Source organism: Aspergillus thermomutatus (assembly GCF_002237265.1).
Source record: "Aspergillus thermomutatus strain HMR AF 39 chromosome Unknown NODE_71, whole genome shotgun sequence".
In the NCBI taxonomy this organism is placed as follows: Eukaryota; Fungi; Ascomycota; class Eurotiomycetes; order Eurotiales; family Aspergillaceae; genus Aspergillus; species Aspergillus thermomutatus.
The window spans coordinates 51,394-67,699 of NW_020798120.1; the positions used below are offsets into that span (position 1 = coordinate 51,394).

At 50.8% G+C, this 16,306-nt stretch overlaps 9 protein-coding genes across 9 annotated transcripts; 5 read left to right on the forward strand and 4 right to left on the reverse strand.

Annotated features, from left to right (window-relative positions):
* Positions 1-13: 13 nt before the first annotated feature.
* CDV56_105846 (acyl-CoA dehydrogenase family protein) lies at positions 14-1,378 on the forward strand (the record flags this gene model as incomplete). The annotated part of the gene is made up of 2 exons (XM_026759465.1): positions 14-314; positions 369-1,378. 2 exons carry the CDS (start codon positions 14-16, stop codon positions 1,376-1,378), a joined length of 1,311 nt encoding a protein of 436 aa, XP_026615253.1.
* A 1,516-nt stretch (positions 1,379-2,894) lies between these two features.
* CDV56_106054 (transcription factor domain-containing protein) lies at positions 2,895-5,047 on the forward strand (the record flags this gene model as incomplete). Its single annotated transcript, XM_026759673.1, has 2 exons — positions 2,895-4,845; positions 4,899-5,047. The coding sequence occupies 2 exons, from the start codon at positions 2,895-2,897 to the stop codon at positions 5,045-5,047; spliced, it is 2,100 nt and encodes a 699-aa protein (XP_026615254.1).
* A 225-nt stretch (positions 5,048-5,272) lies between these two features.
* On the reverse strand, positions 5,273-6,061 carry CDV56_106206 (2-deoxyribose-5-phosphate aldolase; the record flags this gene model as incomplete). Its single annotated transcript, XM_026759825.1, has 1 exon — positions 5,273-6,061. One exon carries the CDS (start codon positions 6,059-6,061, stop codon positions 5,273-5,275), a length of 789 nt encoding a protein of 262 aa, XP_026615255.1.
* A 1,077-nt stretch (positions 6,062-7,138) lies between these two features.
* On the forward strand, positions 7,139-7,765 carry CDV56_106329 (uncharacterized protein; the record flags this gene model as incomplete). The annotated part of the gene is made up of 2 exons (XM_026759948.1): positions 7,139-7,158; positions 7,213-7,765. 2 exons carry the CDS (start codon positions 7,139-7,141, stop codon positions 7,763-7,765), a joined length of 573 nt encoding a protein of 190 aa, XP_026615256.1.
* A 513-nt stretch (positions 7,766-8,278) lies between these two features.
* On the forward strand, positions 8,279-9,341 carry CDV56_106394 (putative cell wall organization protein/glutathione transferase (Gto3); the record flags this gene model as incomplete). The annotated part of the gene is made up of 3 exons (XM_026760013.1): positions 8,279-8,375; positions 8,425-9,168; positions 9,220-9,341. 3 exons carry the CDS (start codon positions 8,279-8,281, stop codon positions 9,339-9,341), a joined length of 963 nt encoding a protein of 320 aa, XP_026615257.1.
* A 257-nt stretch (positions 9,342-9,598) lies between these two features.
* CDV56_106488 (uncharacterized protein) lies at positions 9,599-10,399 on the reverse strand (the record flags this gene model as incomplete). The annotated part of the gene is made up of 2 exons (XM_026760107.1): positions 9,599-10,252; positions 10,298-10,399. 2 exons carry the CDS (start codon positions 10,397-10,399, stop codon positions 9,599-9,601), a joined length of 756 nt encoding a protein of 251 aa, XP_026615258.1.
* A 551-nt stretch (positions 10,400-10,950) lies between these two features.
* Positions 10,951-12,258, reverse strand: CDV56_106568 (uncharacterized protein; the record flags this gene model as incomplete). The annotated part of the gene is made up of 1 exon (XM_026760187.1): positions 10,951-12,258. The coding sequence occupies one exon, from the start codon at positions 12,256-12,258 to the stop codon at positions 10,951-10,953; it is 1,308 nt and encodes a 435-aa protein (XP_026615259.1).
* A 756-nt stretch (positions 12,259-13,014) lies between these two features.
* Positions 13,015-14,112, forward strand: CDV56_106696 (sialidase family protein; the record flags this gene model as incomplete). Its single annotated transcript, XM_026760315.1, has 1 exon — positions 13,015-14,112. One exon carries the CDS (start codon positions 13,015-13,017, stop codon positions 14,110-14,112), a length of 1,098 nt encoding a protein of 365 aa, XP_026615260.1.
* Positions 14,113-14,391: 279 nt separating this feature from the next.
* Positions 14,392-15,518, reverse strand: CDV56_106764 (tyrosinase family protein; the record flags this gene model as incomplete). Its single annotated transcript, XM_026760383.1, has 4 exons — positions 14,392-15,043; positions 15,090-15,212; positions 15,261-15,386; positions 15,436-15,518. The coding sequence occupies 4 exons, from the start codon at positions 15,516-15,518 to the stop codon at positions 14,392-14,394; spliced, it is 984 nt and encodes a 327-aa protein (XP_026615261.1).
* Between the last annotated feature and the right edge of the window lie 788 nt (positions 15,519-16,306).

The following is a 16,306-nucleotide window of genomic DNA, read 5'->3' on the forward strand; positions in this document are numbered from 1 at the left end:
TCGATGATTCAAAATGTCGCATCTGGGCACAAGAGCACTTCGTCATAGGATCTTAGCTGTCCGACCCCAATGGCCCTCCAGCCGATCGCGCTTTTCTACCTCGGCGCGTCGGCCACTGATGGAACTGACGGGCTTCACTGAAGAACAACTCACTGTCCGCGACGCCATCTCAGCAATCACTGCCAAGTTCCCCAACACCTACTGGCAGGAATGTGATCAGAATGAGCGCGATCCCAAAGAGTTTCATGCAGCATTAGCCAAGGATGGATGGTTGGGAATTGCTCTGCCGGAGGAATTGGGAGGTGCTGGACTGGGTGAGTACAACTTGTTCAATTTTAGTTAGATATAAAGATACTGACACAGAACAGGAATCTCAGAAGCTACAATGATGATGCAGACCATCACTCAATCCGGCGCAGGAATGGCCGGTGCTCAGGCTATCCATGCAAACGTATATGCCACACAACCGCTGGCCAAATTCGGCACCAAGGAGCAACTCGAGGGGACGATTCCGAAGATCATCAATGGGACATGGCGGACATGCTTCGGTGTCACAGAGCCCAACACAGGGCTAGAGACGCTGAAGCTCAAAACTACCGCCACCAAAAATGCTTCAGGGGATTCCTACTCGATCACCGGGCAAAAGATCTGGATCACCTGTGCACAAGTTGCGTCCAAGATGATCCTACTCGCGCGCACAACCCCGGTAGAAGAAGTGAGAAAATCCACGCATGGATTGTCAATGTTCTGTATCGACCTCGACCGCGACAAATCCGGTCTGGACATGCGCAAGATCAAGAAAATGGGCGGCCGCGCCGTCGACGCCAACGAAGTCTTCTTCGATAACTACCAGATCCCCGCAAATACGCTGATAGGAGAAGAAAACGAAGGATTCAGGATCATCCTCCACGGAATGAACGCGGAACGGTGTTTGCTGGCCGGTGAAGCGCTAGGTCTGGGCTATGCGGCGTTGGAGCGCGCGACACAATACGCCAACGACCGCGTGGTATTTGGACGTCCCATCGGACAGAACCAGGGCATTGCGCATCCACTGGCAGACGCGTATATGAAGCTAGAAGCGGCCAAGTTGGCGACCTACCATGCCGCGAGGTTGTATGATGACTCGCGAACCGATAGCTCGATTCCCTTGCATTCGGTCGGGGTGGCTTGTAACAGCGCCAAGTATCTTGCGGCCGAGGCGGCATTCACGGCGTGTGAGAGAGCAGTTCTGACGCATGGAGGGATGGGTTATGCGATGGAGTATGATGTTGAGCGGTATCTGAGGGAATGTCTGGTTCCACGGATTGCCCCGGTCAGTCGGGAGATGATTCTGAATTATGTCAGTGAAAAGGTGTTGCAATTACCGAGAAGCTATTAGATTGCGAGGTAGTTGTAGATTCATTCTATGGAAAAGGCGCCATTCTAGGTTCTGTACTTCAACTTCCCATATGAGTATGCCTGTCGGAGACGGGGGAATTTGACGGGCTTTTCCAAGTGGCATACAAGTATGTAGTCCTCACATTGACTCTGAAGGATCTCTGACACAAGATCTAGGGAGTGTTTGCGATGCAAAGTCTTGACCTGTGAGCCAGACATTGACAATCTAGTTTGGGATGCCGCATCTAGAGTGGTCAGTTGTTGTATCGTCATTGTTCCGCACATAAGCCTTATACTGACTTGCAGTAATAGCAACATTGTGGATTTTAAAGAGACCAGTAGTCTCAACCGAGCTTGAATAGATTGAAGGCATCATAGAGTGGTGGCAGCTGAACGACAGACCCCCGCGGGCCTTGGGTTTGAGGCATTCGGTGACGATTTACCAGTAGACTTGAGGAAAGCTTTCTTATGATCAGTTGCACCTATGGGGAGAATGTGATCTCAATTCTGATCCAAGGTCCACTATCCTTTCAGTGTTCATGAGGTGGAATTTCATCGGCGACCTGAGTATTGTTCAATCATCCCAATGGACAATAATATATTCCACAGTGACAGATAAACGAACAAAAAGTCTCCCTATAGTGCACCTGCAACCATACTCCTAAGTTATGTGGATACATATTAGTAGGAATGACTATATTGAAATATGAGATCACTGACTTTTTATGGCCATTTATTATAGAAGTTGGTCCAGTTTCAGGCAAAGTGATGGGTTAACGGTGGTGATATCAAGACAACAGACACCTCAGGCACCAAAGCAGATAAGCGTGAACATGAACCATTTTATCGCACACAATCAACTTGGCTTTCTCCATCCATCCTCCCTGAGCATCTGGCACGGTTCTATCATATATGAAAAGAACCTGAAATATGAGAGCTCCCTGCTTGACCCACTTATCATTCCAATGAGAGCACAGAATGGAGAATGAACTCTCAGTGCTTACCCCGAGAACTCCAAGAAAGGTGCCGACCGCGTGCCAAAGATGTCGCCGCCAGAAATTGAAGGTCATTATGCGTCCTCTGTCATCAGAAATGGACTAAGGCTTATCCTCTAGTGTGATGTCAACCGTCCTTGCACACTGTGCTCCAGAGCCGGGGCTGAATGTCTCCCGGCTACGACTAGCCGGTGGAGAGTCTACCGACATCGCCAGCACTCTACCAGTGAACCACATTCTAAACGACCGCGGAGAGCGCCTCCTGATGCGAGTGGAAACTCTTCTGATCAAGCCCAGATTTGCCATACTGGAACAAATCCCGCTCCAAGTGAACCAACAGATTCTGCTTCTGCTACGGATGGGCCTCTTAACAAGATTAACCATCAGACATGGAACTCAAGCTCGACCCTGTCTTTAGTGAATGGCGTGAGAGAATGCCTGTCCATATTAGAACATTCTGGTTTCTGATAAAAGATACAGGCATTTCAATTGCACAATATAACAACTCCTCGTGATCCGATAATGGATGCCATTCCTGGAGGAACCACGGAGGACATTGTCGACGAAGATCCCGAAATCGGGCATAAGGAAGGCGCCGAGCCAGTTGCCCGTCAACCTTGCGGTGCAGGGACAAGAAGACGGACTTTACGTCCGATGTCCTCGCTGGCGTGCCCATCGCGGCCAGCTCTGATCGAATTTATGTCACTGTTGCCGCCTTACGAAGCCGCTGAGCTACTCGTCCATACCTATTTCGACAGAGTCCATTGGTTTCTGCTTATCTTCCAGCAGGATGACTTTCGTCAGAGGTGGCCCCAATTATATAAGACACAATTCGACGGCGCAAGAGGGGCTTACAACGATCTGGGGTTTCTCAGTACTTTTTTGATGGTTATTGCTATTGGAGCGCACTATGCCGGACCCTATCGGCAAGGTCTCCTAGCTCGCCACGGTGTTGAACATGAGACGCTCAAGCAATGCATTTTCAAGGCTATCAAATCGAGTCTGCTGGATATTATCTCGGTTGGGTCGTTAGAAGTGGTTCAAACGTGCGTCCTGTTAGGAACATACTATCTCTTCCACGGTGCTCCCCGGCTGGCATGGCCGGTCTGCGGCTGCGGCCTTCGGGTTGCTCAGTCGCTCAACCTACACCGCAAGGTCAACAAAGACCATGTCACTTTGTCATCAGATCCTATCGAACGCAGCCGGAATGAAACGAGGAAGCGTTGCTGGTGGGCCATTTACGAGATAGAGACGTTCTGTTCGATGTCATACGGCTATCCTCACAGCATCAAGGACGCAGACTGTGATGTTGAGCCGCTGGATCCGTCGGCAAAGCTACAGAATGCTCAGTCACCTGTGTCTTTTGATGAGCCATTGAGACGCGAGACCACCCTTTTGTCCTACAAGTATTACATGTCCAAATTATCGGTCCTTACCAAAGCAGTCCTCACCGAGCTCTATGGAATTGGGCCTGGTCCAGTGAATAACGACAGGGCTTCTGATGAGTTTGGCTCGAGCCTACGCGCCTTTGTTATGAGAGTAGCTAGTCTGGATGCAAGGCTTCGAAATTGGCGAGCTGAAATCCCTCCCAAACTACGATGGCAGACGGTTGCTTCTACCAGCATCAGCTATTCATCCAAGGAAGAATTTGATCGAGATATTGGCGCATCGGGTGTTCGATTCGACAATCATATCTACCATCTTCAGGCGTTAGCACTTGAGCTCGCATATGAAAACACCATGATTCTAGCTCACAGGCCGCTTCTGTCGTACAAGCTCGTGACTAAAACTGCTGACGAGAAGCTGGATGATTTCTCTCACCGTGACACAATTCAAGGGAATCCCTTTTTAGGATCGATGCAAGCCTGCCATGATGCAGGCATGAGCTTGTCCGAACTCGTGAACAGCCCAATTCTTGATCTTGTCTCTGAAACCTATGCCGCTGCCTTTGTTAGCATCCATACGTTCACCGCGGGAGTTGCTCTTGGGATTTTGAGTAGTATTGAGCCGCTCACACCGCAGGCTCAAGAGGCCAAAGTTGGTCTGCATCGGCTTATGTCCATTCAAGCAAAATTGAAGTCTCGATCCCTACTGGCTACGCAGGGACTGGATATCCTTCAAAGGTTGACGAAACTTGTCTTGGACAAAGAGCTAAGCATGATGCTTGATGTTTCGAAGCCCCTACAATGGCCAGAGCAACACAGCAGCTCAGATGTCGATCTCAATGCCGTTCAAACAGATATTAATTCTCCAAAGCCATCTTCAAGCGGCCAGCGTACGAGGATGTCGCCTCATGGTGCTGTTGGGGCTGTCATGCCGGCGGACCTGGAAATGACCATGTCTGATTCTCGAGACAGCCAAGAAACGGAGACCCTGGCACAGATGCTGGAACCAAACAGTGTCGGCAACTTCTCGCATCTTCAGTATGTGGAGGACGCTTCTGTGTCGGAGGCGCTCTATGATTTCGACCAAGGTGAGTCGACCAAGATATTTGAATCTGTCTTGTCGCCAACTGAACGGGCCTAGTGCTATCAACATATGTTAACGGCTCTTGCGTTGATCCTGGCCCATTGTCGACTGAGTCGTCGCATGCCCGGACGCTTCATGAGGAAGGATTTCCAATGCTGGAACAAACGTGGATCTGGGGGCCGGATACTCTACCACGCCATGACTGAAAACATGACTTTGGCACTGACAGTTTCGATGCTGGTTCGAGTTTATTCAAGCTCTACTCCTGGCACATCATCGGAGATACTGGATCTGATGTTTAAGGGTCAGATACGAATGCATCTTATTCAATGCTAGCCTCTATGTCCTGTAGGTATATCATGATTGTGCTGAACCAATGCGTCAGCTGTTACACTGGACCAACCAGGTACAACAAAGACACGGAATCATTTCTAGTATCCACCCGTTTCCCCAGCCTCCTTCATCGGCTTGAAGGATACCTCAACAGGCTCATTCCCGATGCCGCGCTTCCTCGCCTCCTCCAAAATAGCCACGGTAGCTGTGGCGCCAATCCGAGTAACACCCAGGCTCATTACATGCAGCAAGTCGTCCAAGGTCCTGACGCCCCCAGCAGCCTTGATCTGCACCTTCTCACCAGCCTTCTCGCGCATCAGCCTGAGATGCCTCACGGTCGCGCCCCTGTAATTATACGACCCGTCCGCCTGCTTCACAAATCCGTACCCTGTCGAAGTCTTGACAAATGCAACATCCAGACCTGTGCAGATGCCACAAAGTCGTGCAATGTGGTCGTCCTTTAAATAATCATTCTCGAAAATGACCTTGAGCAGGGCGCCTTCGGCCTTGACAGCGTCGTTGATCCGTCGAATTTCCTCGGTCACATACTCCCAATCGCCGCCGAGAACTTTACCAACATTGACAACCATATCAATCTCAGCGCCCCCTGCTTTGGCCGCCGCGATTGCTTCGGCCACTTTGATCTCAGTGGTGCTGTTGCCGTGCGGGAATCCGATAACGGGGCAGACGAGGACATCCGTCCCGGCCAATACTTTCTTTGCGAGAGGAATGGAGTATGGTTTAACGCAGGCAGTAGCTACTTTGTGATCTCGTGCAATCTTGAGCCCTGCGAGGATATCGGCGTCAGTCAGGGTAGGATGGAGGAGAGAGTGGTCGATCATTTTTGCAAGTTGAGGGAGGGAAACGGTAATGGTGTTGGAGGTCATTTTGACTCGAATCTTCGGTAAGTTGGAGCTGAGTGGCCGGCTGATTTCGATGAGGTTGATATGCGATGCTTCGTCTTTATGGCAGGTCATCGTTATATACCTGAAGGGCCACGTTCCGGTGGGTGCATCTACTCCTTTGGGTGAGCAACACAGTGTTGTTAGCCAATGAGCGCCACTTCTGATCCGAGAGTGGGACAGTAACCATAAACAGGAATTCATTCCGGCAGTTGCCTCTGCACGCCTTTCATGATCCTCATCTCCAAAGGACAAACACGTGGCAGAAGACGCATATTCCTTTGACAACCTCTGCAAGTCGGATAGCAGAGAAGGACGACCTGACGCGGTTTGTGTCTCGAATCCAGACTCTCAGGAATTTGACACTTTGCGGAGTATTTTGCCCTCTTCTTCCTGAGAGGTGAAGGCTCGATAGCTACAGCATCGCTTGAGGGGACGTCATGGTGACTGTCGCCCACTTGGAAGATATGAATCTTCACTCTGTCTATTGCAGCGATATAGGATTTGCAGCACCAGTCCCATTATTCAACAAACTGGAACCGGTTCCGGGAAGATTCACCGGAGCATCAAATATTGACAGAGCGTTGTATCATCTCTCTTTTCGGAAATTTGAAGCTGTATCTTCGGAAAAACTGTGCTTCTCCTAGGCTCGAGGAAGAGCGTCCAAATTTGATACATACGTCCTGTCTGAGTTTTTCTCTCAAGGGATTCATGATCTCTCCTAAGACAGTTGCCTGTTGGGAGATGATTTTTTCTCCCTTTGATCTCTCATTCACCTCAATTTGACTGCACTGTGTGAGGCTCCGCTTCTTAAGAGACTAACAAGGAGACTGTGATGTTCTACTGGCCGGTCATAATAGGCAGACCCGCGTTCCCTCTATACCAGAGTCCGGAATCTTCTGTTATGTGCAAATTTTTCATGCTGTATGTGAATGCACAAGATTATACCTGAATATAAATTCCCCCTCGTCTTCCCCCTTTCTTCTTTCTCCTCTCATCATCCGCAGCTACTCCATCCACAGTCTTGACAGAAAGCCTCCACCCGAACGCACAAGGTTCACCATGGCTATGGTTGATGAGAAGTAAGCTTACCATTACCCGTTCACAAGTCATGAGTTGTCTCTGATAATCACAAGGTGGGAGCCAGTGTCGGGGTCCATCTCCGACCCGCGAGCTGAGGAGCACATTACCCTCAAGTTTGGCTGGGACGAAGACTGGGGCTACTGGATTAGGGTGATGGACAAGCGTCTTGAAATGGCTGATGACTGGCGTTGTCCGTACAACACACTCGCGGAACTCGACAAGCTCAGGGCATCCGTGCTAGACGGCGGTATGGCGGGCTGCTATTTGAGTTGCTACACGGGACCCCGGGGCGAGGGAACAAAAGTGGACTTCGAGACCTTGATGGATCTCTGGTTAATATATGAGGTCCCCCAGGAGATGATGAAAATTACTTCTGAGTTTCGCAACTTGACGAAACGAGAGGTCGACGAGGTTGACGCTACTGTCGCTGCCAAAAACGCCAACGAGTGGGTCAACCCATGGGGTCGCAAGCGCCGCAGGTGCGTTTCAAACTATGGAATAGAAAGCGAGGAAAGCGAGGAAAGCGAGGAAAGCGAGAAAGGCGAAGAGAGCAAAGAAAGCGATGGGAACGATAAAATGGATGAAAATGGCGAAGAAGACGCCTAGTTCCCAGTCAGCAGTCGGGACTCTCAATGATCAAGGACGAAGGATCCGGAGGAACTCGGTCTCTCGAAGGTTAAAGATCTATGGGTTATTCGTCCTGTATTACAAGTTGACTCGTGAATTGCTGGGTTCATGCCGACTCTCCTTTCCTACTTTGTTGTCTGCCTGACATCTTGCTACAGCGGTATTGTTTAGTCCTTTGCGAAACTCATCGCCAGTGGCTGGAGGGAGGCACAGCGACGCAATTATTCGGGAATCTAATCTATGTGAGCAATGATGAAAGTAATCCCTCCTTCAATAAAATTGAAGCTATCTTACTCCTCTGATGTTATAGTAAATAGACATGTCAAACTGCATCAATCGCATGATGAAATGCATGCGGGGAACTTCTGCTACACCTGACGTCAGCAGCATTGTGTTACCTCGGCGCTGGACAGGTGTCCGTTTCTCTTTTCTGGACTTCAATCTTCAACACAACATCCGAGAGAATATTAAGTAGTTGATAGATCGGTCAAGATGGCCCATAAACCAGGAACGAATGATGGTTGGCACGGGGTTATCTCTAAGAATGGTCCTTTCCCTCCAGTTGCAGGACGCTACCATCTCTATATTGGTTTGTCGCGCTCGCTTCAATCAAGAAGTTTGACTACTAATGGCGACAGGTCTCTTCTGCCCCTTTGCTCACCGGCCCAATCTGGTGCGTCATTTCTGTGGCTTGACCGATATCATCTCTTTGTCCGTGGTCAGGCCATACCCCAACATCAAAGGGGAGGGATTACGATTCCCGAAGACCAACGATGAATATCCCGGCGCAACAGTCGACGATCTCTATGGCAGTGAGTTTCTGCGCGACATCTACCTCAGAGCCGATAAGGATTACGCAGGAGCGTACTCCGTCCCTGTGCTCTGGGACAAGGAGACGGAAACAATTGTGAGCAACGACTCCGCGGACATGCTTCGCTGGCTACCTAATGCATTCGACCCCATTCTGCCGGTAGTCCACAGGAGGGCACATCTATACCCCGATGCTCTGCGGCCTCAGATTGACGAGATCTCTGCGTGGATGCAAACAGATCTCAACGCTGGTGTCTACAAGGCCGGAGGCGCAGCCTCTCAGGCAGACTACGACAAGGCGGTTCCAGTGGTCTTTCGAGCGCTCAACCGGATCGAGCGACTCATCCATGACAATGGCGGTCCGTTCATCTTGGGTAAACACATCAGCGAGGTAGATCTGCGAGCGTACACGACCATCATCCGGTTCGATCCCATCTACGTCCAGCACTGCAAGTGCAATCTGGGAACGATCCGGCACAATTATCCCACCATCAACAACTGGTTGAAGAATCTCTACTATAACGTGGATGGATTCAGGGAGTCGACTAATTTCAAGCATATCAAAGAAAGCTGTAAGTACATTTGAGGGAGTTCCATTATTCTTCATCAACTGATTCAAACAGATCCCAAGAATCAAGCCGACATCAATCCAAAAGGTATCGTTCCCATGGGACCTATACCCGATATTGAGTCTGGTGTGGATCACAACTGGGGCCTGGTGAGCGTTGGGTCTATTTATGTGTAGCCTGCTGTCTGTGCCCTTATAGTTGCCCAGTAATGCAAAGACGAGACGGGATTTTGTGCCAACTATGTAGGCAGGAACCACAACTCTTTTCAAAGATACTTTGTTTGAGCTAAGTCCACAATCCGGGGGATAAAGGCAGAGTTCGTAATTAACCAAATAATCGATATTCAAAGAGTCCAAGACGCGATGTAAGCATTTAACTATGTACCAATGAATCCCGCCAGGGTTTGTCCACCCATCCAGAGCTGGATACACCCTTAAGAGATGGAAATATCCGCACAAGAGAGATAGATCTGCTCGGTCTGGAAAGAATTCCACTTGAACGACAACAAAGTATGGTTGGACACATAGTCCGGAATCTTCACTTTCTTAGTCACCGTATATCCACCTGCAGTCGAGGTGTAGCACGAGTTCAGCTCGGCATTATCCACCCCCTGACACTTCGGCCTCTCCGACGCCTGGAAGCCATTGCAGGTGAACCAGTCATTGCGCCAGCAGGCCTCACCCTCCGCACAGTCCGCACTATACCCACACTCCTGCCCATTGACATCAGTACAAGGCAAGAGGCCGGCTTCGAAGCAGTCCTCCGCGGCTTGTTTCTCCGCCGCGTCCGCCAGGTACGAAGCGTCGAGCAGTTTGTCGACAATGCTCTGGTCCTGGCAGATGCGGTAGCTGAACATGCCGCCGTGATCACCGTTGTGGTCGACGCACCACTGCACTTCGACCTCTTGGCCGGCGGTGTAGGAGACGACCGGCTCGGTACCCCAGTTGCTGGTGGGCTGGTTGTAGTCGATGCTGTCGCGGGCGTTGTAGCCGCAGGGTCCGCTGCGACTGACTGGGGCAGAGTCGAGGTTTGGCCATGACTCGACGGGCTCGAGGATGGCGCATTCGGGACAGGAGTCCACACCGGCCTGACTTGTCAGTGGCTTTTAGGGACATCGGGAGTGGTCGCATACCTCGTTTCCTAGTCTGGTGCGGCTACTGGGAATGTAGAGATATCCATGTCCCGCGACGCAGGTCGTGAGGGTCAATGCTGTGAGGGTGCGGAAAGCCTTCATTGTTCAAGGAAATATTGCCTTCTCCAGACTCTTCTCTTCTTGAGCGTGCTGAACATGGAGCTGATGAGAGGATGACTTCTTGTGCCTTTTATGCATGACCGGTAGTGAGATCAACATTGGTACATGAATCATGTTGTGCGGGCTTGATTTCAACATCTACAGGGAGCGGACATGGGTGCCAAATGAGCTCTCTTATGTTGGCCGTTGTGAGAATTCGGCAAACAGACATATCCTGCAAAGATCTGCACGGGATGCGTTCGAAACTTGACAATATCCAGAGAACTACTCGAGATTCGACTAGCCTGATGCCGATCTAGAGTCAGCCTGCTTCTAAGCGACATTATATCGAAATTGTTCCTTGGCATCTCCGCAAGAAGCCTTGGCCTGGGGAGTCCGAGATGCAGATGATGGGGTGCAATGTCCGGTGAATATCCGATCTGTTGGGGCTGACTTCTTCATTGGTGTAGAAATTTTTGAACATTTTATTCAACACACCAAGCAGATATTCTTCGTCATACTCCAGAGGAACGATCTGCAGATTCCCCTCGTGTTCACTGGACGTCGATGTGATATCGCACACTCTCACAGGTGATACTGCTCCTCCGCGCAAGTCCCATGGCCAAATCACCCCATCGGCAGAACTTCACATCCACCCACTGGAGACATGTTTGTGGATGATATTTCTTCCGTCCAAGTCGCACAAGAGCAAGAAACTCGGCGACCCACTGATCATTCGGCTGGCGTTCATTGCCCAGGTCAATTTCGAGATGTCGGAGACTGGGTGCTGCAATCTTCTTATAGGTGGCGTACGGCGTCTCACGGCCGTTGGAGGAAGACTTGTACAGAGTTACATGTAAATCGTAAAGGCAAGGAAAGTCTGAAAAGTCGGGAATGTCTTCTCCTTGTGGCGGAATAGGGCCAAGGGTTATCTTTTGCAGCCAGTCCTTGTGGATTGAAAGCAGTCGCTGGACGCCGCGAGCATCGTACTGACGCTCATACGGTCCGTAGCAGAGTGATATGAGACTGATCTCCTCAAGTCGAGTGGGCCATCGAAGAAAACATTCCGTTACCTCAATCGATGTCTTGGGGTCTTGCAGATCCAGGCTGGTCAGTGCGGATGTTCCTTGTTTATTAAGAGGAAGAAGCTGCGAAAGTTCTTCCGATGTCATAGAAGCACTGTCATCGTGTACAAAGCTTGTATATATGCTGCCATCCCGACACCAGCCCCAACGGTAGGTGGACAGTCTCCTCAAGGTTGGCATCTGGCTCAAGACAATGAACAGCAGGTTCAACGAAGGAGCCGCGCCGTATCCGACAAACTCGAGTGTTTCGAGCTTCATCTTCCCGATGCTGTGCAGAAGAGGGAAGTATGAATCTTTAACAAGGTCCAATTGAATCGTCAGTTGCCGAACGCAAGGGAGAAGATCCATGATGTGAAGGATATCCTCGGAGAATGCATCATCGTCGGCGGTGACATGCAAAGACTGGGTATAGTGGCGAAGATGGGGTCTCTTTTGCAGCGTCGACAGTAGTTTTGCCAGTCTCTGTTTATCAGCTGCCCACCATTTAACGATGCGAGGGTTGCGGTCTTTCAACAAGAGGGTCCGGTAGAGGAGGGTTTCTGCAACATCGCGCCACCGTCGGCAAACTCTGGTCAGAGGACTCCATTGTGCCAGCTTGATCTCGTGAGGGGACTGCTCTGCTTCAAGGAGGGAGAAAATCAATAAAAGGAGCTCATTTGGGAGAGCAACAAAGTGATCTGTCCGAGCAGTGGCGGAAGACTGAGGAAGGACAGGGGGCGGAGGACTAATACGAATGATCCTCTGTACCGAGGGCACAAGCAATATCTGCAGCGACATCCTATCTGACTTCCTTTTGCGACTTAATCATATGGTGATGACCATAGTATCGGCGGATACAACATCCTAAGGTACTAGTACTACGAGATGTATATGTTCCAGCACGCAAAGGGAAGCGACCTAATGCTACCGTCTCAGAGTACGGACTCAACAGGAAATAAAGGTGAAAGGGTCATGAGATCAACTACAAGAGGTTTCCGGCATGTTCATACCTAAGCACGAACACGTTTCTCCGCGCAACTTGGGATGCAGCTCCCCCTCTTTGTACGACAGGACTGCCCGAATTTGCCTCCAACTTAGAGTTGGTCGATGACATTCCAGATTGGGGCACATGATAGTGCGGGGGGGAGTTCACCACGTTGGTACTCGCTCATCGAAGCTCGAAAGCGCGAATTCTATTTGCTGGAAAGAGAGGTTCGAGCTTCGATGACAAGGTCTGCCACTGGAACTCTGAGGTAGCTTTGAACTGCTTGACACATCACAACAGCCAAGTTTCTCCTCGATTCCGCATGGGGCATGTGGGCCTCAGGCAGCTACATTTATCTCCTTGCCTTCCCGGAACATTATTTTTCCAGTCACATGAAACCAATGAAAAACAGCTGACCGGTCATCTGACGTCATTAGCCTGAGGCACACGGCATCCCCTCTGTATCTAGTCTGTACCACTTAAGAACCTGAGCAGCTCTAGGATATCCTTGTCCCGTTTGCATTGTACTCACTGCAGAGACTTTGCAACGCTCAGACACGTTACACAGTATGCCCGGACACCTTGGCCAGAAAATCCTCAAGACATTTGGCTTGGACGACCACGGCCAACAGCCATTGCAGAAGGCCCCCGACCACGACGCCCGTCTTTCAGGAAACCGATTGATCAACAACGATGAACGCCTTCTCTCCTCTGATCCCTCCGGTACATACCCCCGTCTCGCCAGACTGTCCGATGGTTCCATCCTCTCCGCCTTCACCCGCTTCGACGGCCCAACCCGCGTCCTAACCATCGCCAAAAGTACCGACGGCGGTCGCACATTCCACGACTTTGGAGAGGTGACACGCAGTCAGGGCGATTGCGATAATCTGTTCCTCCTTGAGGTGGCACCTGCTGTCGTCCTCGGGGCGTTTCGCAACCACGATCTCGGTCCCAACGGGCCTACACACTTCCGTATAACCGTTTGCCGGTCCACAAACGGCGGGCGCAGCTGGCAGTTCGCTTCGCAAGCGGTTGAAAAGTCTCCTCCGAATGGAATCTGGGAGCCGTTCATGCGACTCAGCCGTCAAGGGGAGGTGCAGCTGTTCTATTCGCAGGAATACGCCCACGATAATCAATGCACGATGTTGGTGCGGTCGTCCGATCAAGGGTCATCATGGTCGCAGCCGGAATGTCTCGAGGGTATCAACGATCGGATCCGCGATGGCATGACTGGAATTGCGGCGACCGTCGACAATGGGCGCGAGGCACTGGTGATGGTCTTCGAGACGACGCGCTACGGCACATTCAACCTCGAGGCATTGATCTCGTACGATGACGGCCGGACCTGGGGATGGCGGCATGAAGTGTATGTGCCGCCTCGGGGCCACAATGCGGGAGCGCCGCAGATTGCGTCGTTTGCAGATGGCTCATTGGCGGTGATTTTCATGACGGACGAGGATGAGCGGCACGTGCAGTGGACGAAGAACGCGTCCATCAAGATGGTCTTTGCCGGGCCGCCGCAAGAGGGACGTATCTCCTGGACACGGCCGACGGTGATTTGCCCCCAGACGAGTCACTGGCCAGGTGTTTTGGCTCTGGATCACCATACGCTGCTGGCGGTGTATGAGTGCGGAGGGCCAAAGGGCAAGACCATTACATTGCAATGATCTCTTCATATGCACCATATAAAGCTTCTGATATAGACTTGGATAGACGATTTTGATTAGACTATTGGGAAGAGCACGTCTAGACTATATACTCAGATTTTCCCTGTGAACTCACCAGGCTGCTCGACTGCATCACTGTTTAGATATACTACTGCCTACCGACGTCCACTGCGCTTCTTCCAGCATATACAGAGGGGTTGCCAGTCGAACAGCCGTATAGATACTTTCATGCGGCGATGAATAATCAGATTGTGGGGAAACCCCGAGAGCCATGTACATCTACTCATATGCATAACAATAATCATAGGCCTCCGGATTCATCAACTCCCTCACCGTCTTCGGCCGCCCCAAGACCCCGAACTCAAATACCGTGTCGAGGGTGATCTCTGGCGTTGTCGGCGCATTATACAAGCTCATCGTGCCATTGACCGCCCATCTTTGCTTGGCACCCTCCTGCGCCTGCCAGATGGCCCACACCCGATCAAGCATCGCATGGTGCAGCATGAACGCCGGATCTTGAGGCGAAGCAAAGAAATCGTGCATCGACAATCCGAGCGCCTGGTGACCCGCAATATGGACGCCCACCCCGTTCCTCCGCTTGGTAGGGTCCATGGGCGCGTCGTTGCGTTCCTGATAGGTGCTGATATCCGGGGAGGCAAGGAGGCGGGCGACGACGTCGGCGTTGGCATGGGTGTTTATCACGGTGGAGTTAAGCTGGCGACGGAGGCAGCGCGGGCTGTAATCGTATGCTGTGACGGGAAGTTCCTCGAAGGACCCATTGTCGTCGTGGAAGTTGAGCTGCATGTAGGCGAAGGGGCCGGTGGTCACGCAGTAGTTCTCGTCCGGGTTGCCGTCGCCGGAGAGGGAGGTGGATGAGCCGTCGAAGATAGGGCTGTTGGGGAGATCGGGGTAGAGAGTCCAGTCCCAGTATCTGTGTGTCAATTAGGATAATTTCGTCCGAATCTTGAATGTCATACGGAAGATATCCTTGATATCCACAGTCCTCTCGCAAAGCTTGTTCCCACAGCCAAAGGTACTCCCGGTGCCAGCCTAAGAGGGCGCCGTTCAAGTGGATATGCATAGTATAGTTGATATGCACACTATCCGGTGAGTAAGTTTACAGTCCAGAGTAGGGACTATGGACATACGCAGTGAAGTCGTCCATCCGGTTACGGGCAGCTAGGATTACCTCCTGCGACAAAACAGGAGGCAATTGCTGCATGCATTGGACGGCTTCGATATAGTTTATGCGCTCCAAGGACGACAGTGAGCCCCTGAAGATATTAGGAGTCTTCTCCATCCCTTAGAAGATGGTCAACATACCATTCCCGTCGGATGCCCCGCCTGTGGGGTGTGCATTTCGCGGCATAGGCGGGCAAAAGCCAGAGGAATATTAAGAAGATCATGATGCCTCGTGGCGATCTATCATTTTGAGAGATTCGACGAGCAGAGGACAAAAGCAGCTCGATTTATACCTTGTCATTATATTCGTCTTGCGTTGCGCCTGAAGAGGATCTCGTGCAGGGTTACACCTGATTGCTCGGGATGCGGACATCCTCTCCATGTGAAGCTGCTGCTTGGACGATTCAACGACGGGCATCGACAGCTCTTATGCAGCATATATGGGCTTTTGCAGAGATATGAGACTTACAATGCATGTTTGTGTCAAGATGAAACTGATCCTTGCGTCTATCGGCATCAGATCAATCGTTTGCCTGAGGATTTCCAGAGACAGCTGCCCAGTATTACCTTGTTTGATTACTTGTCTCGGGAATCAGCTTGGTGGCTTAATGTGTGGATGATATTAAAATCAAGAAATGTGATTCATCTCGTCACGCACAGTGTGGTCAGCCTTCCATGGCAGGTCATGGATATCAATATCGCTGGGCTTTCCATACGACCTTGCATTATCAATGCTTTAATAAGCATGACTTCTTGAAGCAGCACTTTGTAGCCTGGTCAAGCTCATTCTCAAAGAATCAATCAACCTTCTGGTAAATGTCTAAATCCACACTATTGAGTTATATAGCGAGCAGGACTGTGAGCATGAACCAGGATGCATAGACGAATCATCCCTGCAGAAGCAACGATCATTGCTGTCCTCAAGACAACGAATCATATAGTGAGTGATCAACCTCTCGTGTCTTTGCACTGATACTCCATAGGCTCGGTAAACTCGACTTCTGTTGGAATA